This window comes from Anabas testudineus, chromosome 1 (assembly GCF_900324465.2).
Source record: "Anabas testudineus chromosome 1, fAnaTes1.2, whole genome shotgun sequence".
NCBI lineage: Eukaryota > Metazoa > Chordata > Actinopteri > Anabantiformes > Anabantidae > Anabas > Anabas testudineus.
In genome coordinates this window covers 18,646,988-18,661,422 of record NC_046610.1, presented here as the reverse complement: position 1 = coordinate 18,661,422, position 14,435 = coordinate 18,646,988, and the positions used below count along the sequence as shown (strand labels likewise).

Below are 14,435 nucleotides of genomic sequence, written 5' to 3'. Positions count from 1 at the left end.
AAAAAAGATAAATAAATAGTGGTCATCGTTCATAAAAGAACAAAACAAATGGTGTACTGTGTATATTCTTAAAAATATTTTACCCCATAGCATCTTCCACCTGCTAGCGGAACCTTTGTCATTTGGCTATGAGAGTAGGGGGCGGTGTTTCTCCGATGAACCGCTCTGCTGTTTATTTCCGGTGGGAAGCGGAAGTGGACACAGGGCTTGTGGAGGTGACCGAATGGCATACAGCAGAATCTTTTTGTAAATAATACACCAGCACGGAGCAGACGTAACATAACATATTCATTTTAACTGACAGTGTGAAATCATCGTCGGTGTCATGGGGGCTCACCTGGCCAGACGGTATATCACCGAGAGGGACACCGAACCGGACCCAACGGGGAAAAAGGAGTTCGACCCGCACTTCGGCTTTGCAGAGAGGAAAGAGAGAGGTTTGTCAACTGTTCACATAGCAGAGAAACTTGTGCCTGCGCCCTACAATGTGTTTATATATATGTGTTGTGAAACTGAATCAGTAACAGTTACGTTAGCCTAGCTAGCTTTGCGCTAATGTCAGTAACAAAACCGTAGTTAGCATCACCGCTAACGCTAATAACCTGGTGTTTGACGAGATCAGTGTCAAATGAGCTGCTGCGGTTTTTCTGTCAGTGTCAGCTTGGTGTACATTTATCTATAGCTGCTTATTTGAACCGCTGGCTCCAACTAATTCTTATATATGCAAACTTTAAAACTTCCAGGTGGTATTAATGTTGCGACTGATCGATGTTTTTCTGCAGCATGTTGATGTCTTATGCAATTACAGATACACAAACTATTTTTTTTATTAATGCTGGAGAGCTATTTACTAATTGCCCAAATTAATCGAGACATTGTGATGTCTCTATCTAGTCAAAGACCAGTGAATAATCGATAATGTTATATTGAAAAGGTTAGACCAGCGATATAATTGAAGTAAATACTGCCATTATGACTGTCATACATACTCTACATGTGTCTCCTATAACAGTAGAATTATTAGATTAGTACTGTATGTATTATGAAGAATATAGAGAGTCTTTATAAAAGACTAAAATGAGTTTCCCTATGTCAGAAATGGTTGCAAGCCAGGAGCAGATGAATTTGGCCCAGCTGCCTTTGCAACAGAGAGACTACTGTGCTCATTATCTCCTGAAATTCATGAAGTGCAAGAGGGACAACTGGCCCAATTTCATGGCCTGCAAGCACGAGAGACATGACTGGGACTACTGCGAACATCAGGAGTAAGTGGACACTGTAGCTGAGAAGTTCTTTTATCAGTGTTTTGATTGACTCCTTGACAGAAGTGCTTTATACAGAGTAACTAAATTGGTTTACCTGTATGACGGGTGTAAACTACTGATACTGGTTAAAACACAGAGTAATGAGATGCATATAAGCAGATCTGACAATATAATTGTTTAGTCAGTCTAACACTGTGAATAAAGTTAACTAGTGTTGGCCAAATCCTCTTCAATCAAACTGTCTGGCACTGACAAAACTTGCAACAAGGTCCATGCTTTCAATCATCATTAGTCATTTTAGCAGATAGTTGAACAGTTGCCATGGATTTGTTCAAATATTAATAAGAATCTAAAACATTGTAGGTTAAAGATTAAATCTCGAAAAATGTAGGTTCTTGAAATTCCTTTTAAACTACTTAACTTTAATCTTTATCTAATATGATTGCACCCACCTTGTTATTAACGGTATACCCTGTCTTCTCGGTTTCTAGCTATGTGATGCGTATGAAAGAATATGAGAGGGAGAGGAGGCTCCAGCTGAGGAAGAAGAGAATTGAGGCCCAGGCTCAAGCCGCATAACCAGTACATCCTCTGCTTCTTCTTTGTATATATGTGCTGCTGTCCACAATAAAAAGATAAAGGATAATTTTTGAGCCTATGCTTTTTAAATGTCAAAACTCTGCTTGTATGAGTTTAAAAAGGGATTTTTTTTTTTTTATTCCCAAATTATAGCAGGTGTGGCCTGTCTGACAAACTCAGTTTTGTGTAACTACCCCAAAGGTACAAAACATATTTGCACAGTGAGCCTATACAAAAGGCATCTTGCCTTTTAATGATGATACATTTATACTAATTTCTAATAAGTCCATTGCTTTAGAGAGGATGGGACTCTAATACTGCACATGAAGAAGCAGGCAACAACATTTTGTTGTTTTTTTAATAAATTACTCCAGACATCAAGAAAATTAAATGTCATTGTTCCAAATTTAGATGAATGGATATGAAAACTCAACAGTTTAAGATTTGCTGAATATTACCAGATGCAAATTCAGCCCCAGAACAACAGTATTGGGTATATTAGACAGAGTGGTTGGCATTTTACAGTATTTATCTACAGTATATCATTCAGTAAACACTGGGTAGTTTGAAGGTGAAGACTGCTCTGGGAGCTCAAATGCACATAGGATTAACAGGAGGAATGGGTTTGGTTGGGGTTAATAAAATGAAGCAAGTTCAGAGTTTTACATTTTCACTCAGTGTGACAGATTGAAAACAGGAAGGGAAAGACAAAATTTGGTTAAGAGCATGGGACTGGGTTAGATTCTTTTCAGTTCCAGTGTAGATTTTGGAGGCTGGGGATGTAGGTCCCTGACTCCTCCAAACAGGATGAAGGATGAATTAAGTCGTCCTACAGGATGAAGGGCAGGATGGGTGAGCGGAGAGGAGGGTAGTCGCGGAACTCCTTCAGGTAGCTGCGGTGCTTCCCTTTGGCCCAGACAGTCATCTGGATGAAACCCACCAAGGTGAAGAAAGCCACCGGCAGGCACTGGGTCATCAGTGTGAAGCCAAGCCAGGAGCCCAGCTAAGAGAGGAAGACGAGGGATGATACATCACCCTTTTATCTAAATAACTCCGTATAGTAAAAGTGAGGGCATCTGGGCACATATATATATATAGTAATGACAGCTGCAACATTAAAACCTTTTAACTTTAATGGTACATGGTTCATTACAGGTGAGACATTACCATCTACTACAACTTGAGACACTTAAGACCCACACTGTAAATCCCTAAAACTAGATTTGATATTTGTTTTTTGTTTTTTCCTAGAAATCCACTTCCCGTTCAGAGACAAAAACCATTTCAGCACCTATGATGACCAAAACACTTTACCTCATAGGTGTAATTGGGGCAGGAGACCAGCAGGAAAATCCAGGTGAAGGGGTTCTTGGTTGGGTAGGGGATCTTCCTGGTCTTAGAGCCTGGATGAAGAATGAAAAGTCATATCAAATCCTTTTATTTTTTAAATTGCATCAACAGACTGATGTGATAATTTTATATGTAAACATACTGATTAATGATGTATCTGCAAGTAGATATTAGCTTCCAAAAATTAAGCCTTTGGTGGATGCTTACTTCATAATCACAATAATGTCACATCACCAATTAACCTAATATCGGAATGAACAGTGTAAGCTTTCTTATTTTTCCTCTCTTCCAACTTCCTTATAATTGCAAAATGCAAAATGTACTTTTGTCAGATAAATGTTCTAACAATTCCATCAAATCACAGATTTTTTGCAATTAAGGTTTGTAAATAAATAATTTCCATAGGAATTCTTTGGGTAAAATGAATTAGTACAGGTGCTGCAGGAGTGTACCTGGTGGACGGAGGTTCCGAAGAGCAATGTGGATTGAAAAGTTGCCGATCTGACAGAACTAAGAAAGAAAACATTGAGAATTGAGAAGATGTGTGTGCAAAAGCTGATGACAATTTAAAACAGGTCCTATATTTGAGAGAACTCTTGTTTACTTGTAGGGATCAACAAGATTTAGACAAAACAATACTATGTATTTGTACATGTATTTATGTTTATTAGACAATTCAAATTGTGCTTGATAAACCAGAGAATACACAGAGGGAAGAAAGATTGTTACCAAGAATATGATGAGGGCAATTCTGATCTGTTGCTCCCCGTAGACTGAAACAAGATACAATTAACACATAGTAATGGTGACGGTGACAATGACAAAATGTGTATTAGAGTGTTGTGTTTCAGGTTTACTATCTGCATGTGCACTCACTGGGTGGTGTATACAGGGGGTGGTTGATGTAATAGGCCATCCATGCTGCAAAGCCCCAGTAGTAAGTACAGTTCTGAAACAAAGATTTTGACATTTTCAGCGAGACTTGATGGTGGTAGAGCCACACCTTTTCAATATCATTAGTCAGAAGAATCCGTCTCACCTTAAAGATGTTGCGTAACGGCATTGTTCCATGAGAGAACCGATGGACAAACAGCGTCTCCAGCAGCCTCTTAACATAGTGGAAAGAGTGACACATACAGGCGAGACTGGAAAAAGCAGAGACACTTCAGTTACCACCATGGCATCCTGCTAATGAGAACAAAACTATTAAGCGTTAACTATCAACCAGTTAGCTTAGCATAAAGACTGGTGACTGAGGGAAACGGCTATGCTTGCTCAGTCCACAGGTAGTAAAATCTATCTACCTGCACCTCTGCAGCTCATGTAAATGTACAAATCCATTTATACAAACAGTTCATTGAGGTTTGTGAAGACACTCACTGTACGACCCAATGTTTACTGGTGGTGAAGTCGTATTTGGGTGAATAGATGAAAGGAACCCTGAAGTAGAACATCAGGTAGATGACCAGAGGACCAGTATACTCTGTCAGAAAGACCTGAAAAAAGAAAGTAGGACAGGAGAAGTCAGAGCCTTGGAGGCATTGAGCACATACTTGTCATTTTAGCCACTGTAGCCATCTTGTGGCCTTGTTGATACAGTAGATTGGCTAGACCATAATAAATAAATACACCACATCATCGCCCCCAGCTTGTTCTGTCTCTAGTCTCTCTCACCAACTCTGTGCCTCCACTCCAATTCCCAGCAGAGTCATAACTTTAACACTGGACTTGACTGCAGCAAATAAATCTCTCTGCAGGAGGAAACTTCTGCCCAACACACACCCACCGTTTTCACCCAGTGTGAAATGTCAGTTTAGTTCAACATGATCCCACCCACACCCTGATGTATGTGGGTTTGTCAGGACTGACTCATTCCCTCTGACTGTGACACACATCTTTGGCCAAGCTCTGTGTTGTACTCACAGTGACCCAGCTAATCTGGGCTCCCAGGTCTCTGAAGTAGAAGGTTGCTGTGGTTCCCACAGGAAGATGTTGCAGGACATCCTCATCCTTCAAAGACTTCCCCTCTAAAACACACACACACACACACACACACACACTTACTTAATTAGATCTACAGTATATTAAAAGTTGACTGTAGAGAGAAATTCACTTTAATTATACAGATTAGATAACAAACACTTGGCCTGGCTTACTGGGGTCAAGGCGAATGGACTGTCTGGCTGGGTACCACTGAGGATCTGAAACAGACAAAAAATACTTCAGACATCTAAAGGCAGGACAGAAAGTGTGTATTCTACATGCTGTCACTTGTAGGGGACACTCACGGCTCTTGTGGAACATAGACTTGATCTCTCCAATAGTGGCATTTGGCTCGACCTACAAATAAGACCACAATAAATAAGTGGAGGGACATGTAGTCATGCACACAAACAAAGGAACAGTTAATAACCCCGTTCTCCATTCATGATGATAAATTTAACTCCGGCTGTGCCTACACACCCATTATTCAACAGTTGGCATTAGTGCTTCACAGAATCTCGGCACACACACACACATACATGGTCAATGCCAAAGTACATGACCTTGTGCCAGGCTGCCAACAATGGCCTAACTCGCCTAAATATAAACAAGTCACCTAAAGCTACACCTCCCTCTTTGGTTGTGGCGCCATTCAGCGCAGCTGCAAACAAAAAAGTAAAAAATCATTGTTTCTGTGCCCATTGTAGTTGACTTTTTTCTAAGACAAAGCCAACAGAGCATCACTGCCTCTAGTTCTAGTTCTCCAGCCCTACGCCAACTAGTCTATTGCAAGACTTTATATTAACATTGACTGCAAGTTAAGGTCAATGGTAATATAATATAATATAACTGGTAATTTCCCCCCTCTACCCTCGGTTTTACTAAATGTTACACCAACATTATTTTGTTATATAGTAGTTTAATTATGTTGCAAACCAGACTTTTTCTAACATGTATTAAAGGTGTCTCTTTAAAGACTGATCTTAAGTCTACATTAGATGTGTACAATTTTTAAAACACTATTAACTAACTTGATAGAATTGAGCTCCATTTTAGTAGGTTACGAAAATGTACACTTTACTTTCAGGACCTTTAAACACACATACAGAGGTTGATATCATCCATTCCTTAGTTAATTTTTATAGGAATGTTATTGTGTGTGCGATAGTCATCACGCAGTCTTATGAAAACCCTGCAATAGCATCTGTACATGACACATCCCAACATCAATAGATTTGATGTTAACAGTGCAGAAATCACACTGATGCTGCAGAGAGTAATAGACCAGATCTAAAATATAATCAAAGATCACAAAGCAGTTAGCTATGAGCTTCAAGTGGTTCAGTTATTGTTTTTAAATAAATAATCTAAAATTAGATTGTTGATCCCACATTCAATTTCACATTGTTAAAATGTTTACAACTAGCTTAAGAACAATGATTTATCTTCAGAAATTATGAAATAGTCCTTTTTCTTCCATGATAGTACATTAGCTGCTTTCAACCACAGCTCAGTAAAACATATCGTTACTCATATTAGTGATCAAGGCCTGGTATCATGTGGAAAAGATAAATCAATTTTGTGGTATGACCCACACCAATTATCTCAAGCAAAGTGTGGGACATGGAAGCAGATAAGAAAAGAATGGAGTCATCCTAAGAGCAACTTGTGTGTTTCCATTTCTGCTAAATGTTAAATGATGACAGATGGGAGCATGCCCTTTTGTCCATGTGTAGATTCACTTTGGCACATTTTATCAAAGTATAGAACAAGTCTGTCTCCAAGATGATCTACCTGAAGAAGTCTGCCTGTAAGTGGGTACATTTGAATTCACTAAAAATGTATTCATGTAAATAAATAACATAATCAAACTATATCTCTACCCAGCACATAGGATTTTCAACCTTTTTACTGAATAAAATATTAACAGATGATTCATGTGGGCTGTGGTTAGCACTGTGGCCTCACAGCAGGAAGAAGAAACGAGTAAGTGAGAGTAGATTCAGGAAATCATCCCAGTTCCTCAGGAGACAGCGGTCACTAATCTAAAGCTTGATCCTGTGTTGTTGTACGGTGGGTTGTGAATTTTGTGGCGCTGATAGTTCAGAGGGAGGATGCTGTAGAAATGCTTATATATATAGTCGGCAGCATGGGCAGAGGTCCATCCAATGAAGGCTGGCTCTAGTGGTTTTCTTGGCAGATCATCGTTGTTCCTGTAAACTGAACTGGATAGAAGTGAGCCAGTGGCTACTGCTGAGATTAGTGGACTTGCACAATTATGGTGGCTCGATAACGGAGCAGTCCTGGCTCTCTGATGAAGCTGCCCATCAAGGCAGTTGTGCCAGCCACTGCAGCTCAACCTGAGCCTGAGCACATGCCATGCAGATATAAGGCCAGGTTAAGCTGCCAAGCATTTATTCTTTGCCTGGGTGAGAGAAGGATTTCCAATCAGCTTTAAAGTGTTTTGTGTCCATTCACATGTATGGTAGGTCAGTGCTCTGGGCTAGGGCAAGAGAGTGGGGTTGTCTGTCAAGGGGCCCCACCAGATTTAGGACAGTACAGCTCCGTGGCCTCTGTTAAGACTCAGTGATACTGAAGGTCAAAATATCTTTTAAAATGATCACTGGGGCTTCTACGGGAATGCTCACTAAACTTTGGTACATGTCACTATGTACTGATAACCAACTACAGTAGGTGTATGAAAGTCCACATTACACTAAAAGATTTAGTACATAAACACTGCGTCTTAAAAAATTCAGTGGAAAATCTACAATTGAGCCGTAACAACAGTGAACACAGGAGCACATGTCTCAGGGTCATTAATGTTAACTATTGAGCTTTTGGTCAATAGTTAATTAACCATAACTGCACAAAAAGCTGCATGACACTATCCAGTATAAACTCAAATTAAATGATCTCACTGCTCCAGGTAAAACCTGCCTACAACAGGATCGTCTGCCACATGGCTCAGAGGTAAGAGAACAACAGATAAGTACACTTTCCCCAAAGACTGTCTTTTGATGTTTTTGTTTGTTTTCATCACAGCAGAAGAGGCATCAATTAGACATTTTCACAGTGAGTGTTAACACAGTTTCCTGATGGGTGACATCCACCACCACTGAAAGCAAAAGGTTTGAGGAGGACTGGACATTTAAAAGAAACTAGTGCAAGTGTCTTCACTAAAACTAAAACTCTTAATGCTTACAACAGAACAGCAAGAAATGACATGATCAACACATTTTTTATTCACTCACTCACTGCATTATCCATTTGTAGCAGACTGAAGAAACCCAGCACTGTCCGTGTCTTGGCTTCTGTTCACAGGCCATTTTCAGCAGGATGACATCACTGAGAAACCGCTTCTATGACCCTGTGGCCCCCCGCTCTTTCTAGGGACTCCATTAAGCATCGAGTTTACCAAGTCTGTCCCACACACCCTGAACCGGACATGACATGGGACTTTACTTCTAACAGTCTCTCAGCCTGGCTCTGTTAGCCTACTCCAGGATCAGTTCCTACAGCTACAGTTGTAGCCGTCACGTCTGAAGCCGCTTCTCCAGTCCTGATAACATTGCAGATGGTGTGTAGCACATGGTAAATGTGCTACACTGACAACAAGCTATAATTCACTAAGGATGGCACCTTTTCCTTAGCAACCTAGAGGAGCAATCTTTGACAACCTGAGCCGGCCCTAATTGACAGGGTAACACCACTGTAAACTTGCGTAATGCAACTGTATACACAAGTAGGCCGCATGCTGACACTACCCTAAACCCTCCTAATGCTGACTTTACAGCCAGCGGGCTCACATATTAAGGCTGTCTAATAACAGTGCAGGTTAAGTACTAATTACAACAAATAAGCCTGATAAAAACAATGGGTTTATATGTCAAATCAAAATAAATTTGGCTAATACAAGGGTGATAACCTTTAGTGCTGCATGTCACACAGCTTAGCTGCATCAGTCAATGGCACACTACAGCCACTGTAGGTCTAGTGGCTATAGTGTGAAGGTCTATTGTAGTCAGCAAAAACTGGCACTGCTTCAATGCTACAAATATAACAAGAAAGACTTCTGCTCTACTACAAAGGAAGCACTGCCTACAAGCCCTAAAGAAAGTGTTCCCTCATGAATCCTTTGAATTATACACTGCCGGTCCTTTCGGTCACTTTTACGTGAGTCGTGAAATGTCCGACTTCACAACCGACTTCTTGTGTACGTTGACCTGTGAACACCAATGTTGCTTATTCCCATTTTCTGTTCTCCATCTGGTTTTACATCACCAGTTTTTACAAAATATAAATATAACAACAAGCTACTAGAGACAGAAAATGTGAAAAATATACACGTTTAGAGACAGTAGTCGGTCAGAAGGTTGTTGAAGGGCAGCTATATTTTCATTTGTATCTCTTTACAGAGTGACATTATGCATATACAATAGGAGTTCCTTCACACATCTACTGTCTATATATTTCTAAATTTCTATATTCAACCTTTCAAGTTCATAGGTGGCTTCTGGGGATAGGACAAGGATATCTAGTTTATACAGTATTCTGCGCCACACCTAGTTTAGTCACTTGAGATAGAACAGCTAGTAGAAAACGGTGTGACAACAACAACAACAACAACAACAAGTACCAAACTGATGTAACATATAGTACATAGAGTATGATTAAAAAGCCGTGATGACTTTTCTACCAATATTTCCTAAAGGTTGATTAGGTTTTTCATATGGCTGAAACATTGTGGTAGAAGTGCAAATAGTGCACCACCTTGTATAAAAATCTCACATTTCCTTAAAACAGTGATCTTTTCAATATATCCAACAATTTCAAAATCGGTATCGGGCCACAAAATCATATATCTTTAATATCATGTGGTAAAACATTTGATGAAGACGTTGCAGGAAGTGGATAGGTAAACTGTTTTTTGCCCATTCATTGACCACACACACAAATACATCCACGATAATGTGTGCATGCTATCAACTCACTACGTCGCCCAGATAACATAATCCAGCAGTGTTGTGTCGCACGTCTGTAAGGTGCTCCACTGTTTCATTTACAGCGAGTGTAACACCCCCTCACTCTCAGTCAACTCCAACAACGCGACCATGTTCTAGAAAATGCCCGACGATTTATTGTAATATAAGACCAGCACCTGTTGCATTTAGTAAACATACAGGCACAAACATTATTAAAAGAACTACTGACAAAGATGAGTTTAATAACAAAACAGTTTACAGTTTGTTTGTTTTTTAAATAAAAGAAGAGGGATGATTTCTCACCTTGTCCAGGAAGCAGAGCTTGTCCTTGGTCTTGGCATCCAGTATCTCCACCTCAAAGAAAACAACAGCCTTTTTAGCTTTTTTAGCAGGTTTGCGTTTGACTGGGGCTTGAGCTGGTAGTGGAGCAGCCACTGTTGCCCCATTAGCCTTCTTTTTGCCCCCTGTAGCCTCTAGTGCTAGGGCATCCATGTCCACACTCCTCCTCCTGCACTCAGCTTATTCCCTTCTTCTTTCCCTTCACTCTTCTCTTCAGTGTCTATCTCAGATCCAGCACTCAGCTGTGGAAATAAATCTGTCCCCCGCTTACTCCTCTGCCCCTCCCTGTTCTTCTTCCTCTCTGTCATTCTCTCACTCTCCCTCCCTCTTTACCCCTCTGTCATTCCTCCACTTCTGGATCCCTGCTTTATTTAACTGCCAGCCAACCCCGGGCGCGCAGACATATGCCACGTGTGTGCACAGTTGCATACAAAGGAATGCCCAGTACCCCACTAGTAAACTGTCAGTCTGTCTGTACAGTTTATCATATGTGTGTATCACTCACACACACACACACACACACACAGTGCAGCAGTTTCAGAGCTGCAATGACTTCGTTTTGAAATATAACTCCCATCCTAAAAAGGGACGCCTCATGACCCCAACACCTCTCAACCCCTGTCCAAGAAGGAAGATGCAGCAGAGATGTTATGACAGCCCCTGTCCCCCTCCTTGTTTGCCCACCTTGCTTTCTTTCCCATGCCAAATATAAACATGTTTACCTACAGACCAGAAACCACCTGCCTATGTGCACCTTTGGAATGATGTCATAGGTTCACCCTTTATACTTTTCACTGGTGACCACTAGTTCATGTAGATGAAGCAAGGGTGTCGTCATGCCGTAATGCCACACACACACACACACACACACACACACACACACACACAGTGTCACTTTAAACTACAGCCAGACCACTCAGTCACACACTAGTCACCCTTTCCACCCACCATAAGGTGATAATACTCCAGCCTGGGAAGGCTTAAGTTGGGGCATTCCCCTTGGTGAAGCCCAACTCCACCTCCCCTTCGACTCTCTGATGACAAGTACTCAGGGTCCAGTTTCCATAATGAATGAAAGACATTTAGTCACAAGTGGCTACATGGAGCTTTAGACTGGATATTTATTCTATTTATGGACTTGAAAAGATGGCTATATGACATAAAATTTGTTAACTTCAATCAACATCACTTAAACGCCACCTTTCGACAGGGTTGTGCCTTCAATTTAATATTTTTCTTTTCTTTTCTTTTTTTTTAGTAGAAACCAGCATTTTCATTCATTTTCATATTTGAAGTGTGATTTACTGTATCACATGCAATTGGAGAAAAAACAATATCTAGGACCAATATAGTAGGATTTGAATAGGGCTTTGTAGCCATTTAGTTCTGTGTCCTGAAATAAATAAAACCAAAAACGTGTATTTGCATTTCTGGATTTTGTTAGTTTGTGACTGAATAAAATGAAATAATTAAAAGAACGTATCAACTCCTGATAACTTTCAGCAGTGGTTTTAAAGTAATTTAATTGAACTGCTTTATTACTGTGCAAATGAGACATTCATGTGCACAGGAGGACACATGACACTGCAGTCGAGACGGTCAGTCGATCCCGCTGCCACTGTACCGCCCCCATCTCACCTATATAAAGCCACAGTTTGGTGACAGCTTGTAATTCACTCTGGTGAAAGTGAAGCGGGGAGAAAGCAGCTAGTAATTGTGACAGTGGACTTTTAGTTTCCTCCAAAGGTAAGACACCAGTTTTGAGATCTGGAAGGCATGTGTTTGGACTGATTGACAGTCTGGACGTGTTTATAATGAATACTTTATTGGTTTCTTTGCTCTGTAGTGTGTCTGTGGTTTTTATACACATGTCAGAACAGTGAGACTGGTGCTGTCTGGTGTAAATGTAATGAAACTATGAACAAACTGGACTACTGACCCAAATTGAAAATATTTACAGGTTGATTAAGGCTTAAAATATACTTATTATTTATGTACTTTATAAATAAATACTTTTAGTTTGATAAAATGTCTGTTTTGATATATTTTGCCATGTAAAGGGTGTAGTGTAGGCTATAATGTGTACATAACAGAAACTAAATTAAATAGATTTAGATTTCTGGCAAATTTTTTAAACCTGATCTGGTAAAAAAAATATTAAAGAATGCATACACTCTTGCACTTGTGTGATCACATAGGCCTGTTGTCCTCCTGTAAACCTGTCGTAGCCGTAACAATACCAACGATTTATTGGCAACAATTTATCAGTTTCTCTGTTCTCATACACAAAAACCTTTGCACCTACATACTACAGTAGCACTTTGTCACACCATACTCCGACCTGATGAACTTGGGTTTACTGCAACTGCGAGTCTGCAAAGCATATTCAACCCATCAGCTTCTCTTTCTCTACTTTTTATTTAATCGTGCGTTAAGAAATAAAGTTGAAGTTTAAGAGCATAGGTGTCATTTATGTTCTGATCACTATTGTTGTTGAAGTTGTCAGAAATGTGAAATCAGTTCTTCTGCGTTTTTTGTGAACACTTATCTAAAGATTGCATCACCATAGGTTGCAAAAGGCACATCTGTCTAGAGAAAGAAGGGGAACCGGAGGATCCAGACTGCTTCAAATCCTGTCTGATGAGTTGTAGGTGTACATGGCTCCATTTGGTCACATTTAGGTTAGTTTTCAGTAGTACAGTGGCTGTGTAGCATAAGGGACTTTACACATTATTATTTAATAAAAAAATAAATAAATAAAAAAATCAAGCCACAATAGTAAGTCATCAATAAAGACGCACCCCACACCAAGTGGGGTGAGACTGCGCATTTGACCGTTCACCTGCATTATTGGGTAATAATTAGATAAAAAGCGCAGTGAGTCGTTCAAGCCAGAGATGGCGGTGATGCCGAGGATTATCCTACACAAGGGAGTCTATCTTTAGCTTGAAGAGATGCAGAGATTCCCATGGTATCTTAACGAGCCCACAACGCTGTATGGCTCCTCATAACTTGGCAGAGGTTGACTTTCAACACAACCATTCATTTCCATGCGCGACAGGCCACAACAGCCCGGTCACAGCCGCCAGCCCGCGACAGGCGGCGTTACTGCAGCGTGCTCACAGTTAAAGCCGTAAAGTTTCCGCGCTGTGCCGCAGTTTACACAAGCAGGAATCACATGAATTGGAGTGATGTGTTAAATTAAAGCGCCCCATTGACGGTTTCGAGTTTCGCAGCGCCTGCTTACCTCGTAGTGCTTCATCTTGGCAGTCTGCACCCCCTTCCTTAATATCCGAGATGAGTGACAGAGCAGCCTCCAATCGGAGGAGCAATATACGACAAACGAGGTCGTGGTGGGCGGGCACTACAGCCAATCGCAACCAATCACAACCACGGGAACTCAGGTGAATAGGACCACTCTATGCGGGAGGTAGCCAATGAGATTTGAGGAACTGGAGAGCATGTTGTAACGTAATTGGATTTCCTCATGGAGGCGGGTTCTCCCAGACACATGCATGGTAAGAATGAGGTGAGGGTCTGTCCCGTACGGAGACACTGGTAACAAGTTACTGAGGAACACTTCTACAGCCTAATGCCACTGTCAACTTGTTTCTACTACTTCATTCTTTAGTTGTAGATTCTTCTTATTCTTCTTAGTTTTAAGCTACCAGTTTTAAATAGTCCCTTTCTGACATTTGAGCTTTAATCTTTAAAGATGTGCATATAGAAAGTGCAATTTATACGTTGTAATTATCCTTTTATATGACCAGTATTTTATAAATATAAATATAAAGTTGCCCGATATATACTGATTTAAAAAAATTAAAGGAACAATTATTAATCAGAGTTTAGCATCAAGTCAGTTAAACCTCTGGGATATTAATCTGGTCAGTTACGTAGTAGAGGGGGTTGTTAATCAGTTTCAGCTGCTTTG

At 40.4% G+C, this 14,435-nt stretch overlaps 2 protein-coding genes across 3 annotated transcripts; one reads left to right on the top strand and one right to left on the bottom strand.

Moving 5' to 3' along the window:
• The first annotated feature begins 140 nt into the window (after positions 1–140).
• Positions 141–1,911, top strand: ndufb7 (NADH:ubiquinone oxidoreductase subunit B7). The gene is made up of 4 exons (XM_026360908.1): positions 141–215; positions 305–437; positions 1,097–1,265; positions 1,757–1,911. The coding sequence occupies exons 1-4, from the start codon at positions 156–158 to the stop codon at positions 1,842–1,844; spliced, it is 450 nt and encodes a 149-aa protein (XP_026216693.1). The 5' UTR covers positions 141–155; the 3' UTR covers positions 1,845–1,911.
• A 273-nt stretch (positions 1,912–2,184) lies between these two features.
• Positions 2,185–14,143, bottom strand: tecrb (trans-2,3-enoyl-CoA reductase b). Of its 2 annotated transcripts, XM_026360907.1 has the most exons (12): positions 13,749–14,143; positions 10,466–10,516; positions 5,483–5,534; positions 5,351–5,395; positions 5,118–5,221; positions 4,575–4,690; positions 4,234–4,339; positions 4,071–4,143; positions 3,924–3,967; positions 3,647–3,704; positions 3,159–3,247; positions 2,185–2,847 (listed from the first exon to the last, which is right to left on the bottom strand). In XM_026360907.1, exons 1-12 carry the CDS (start codon positions 13,761–13,763, stop codon positions 2,674–2,676), a joined length of 927 nt encoding a protein of 308 aa, XP_026216692.1. In that variant the 5' UTR covers positions 13,764–14,143; the 3' UTR covers positions 2,185–2,673. The 2 variants fall into 2 exon arrangements, with proteins under 2 accessions (XP_026216692.1, XP_026216691.1); XM_026360906.1 differs by lacking the exon at positions 13,749–14,143 and having other exon boundaries at positions 10,466–10,975.
• Between the last annotated feature and the right edge of the window lie 292 nt (positions 14,144–14,435).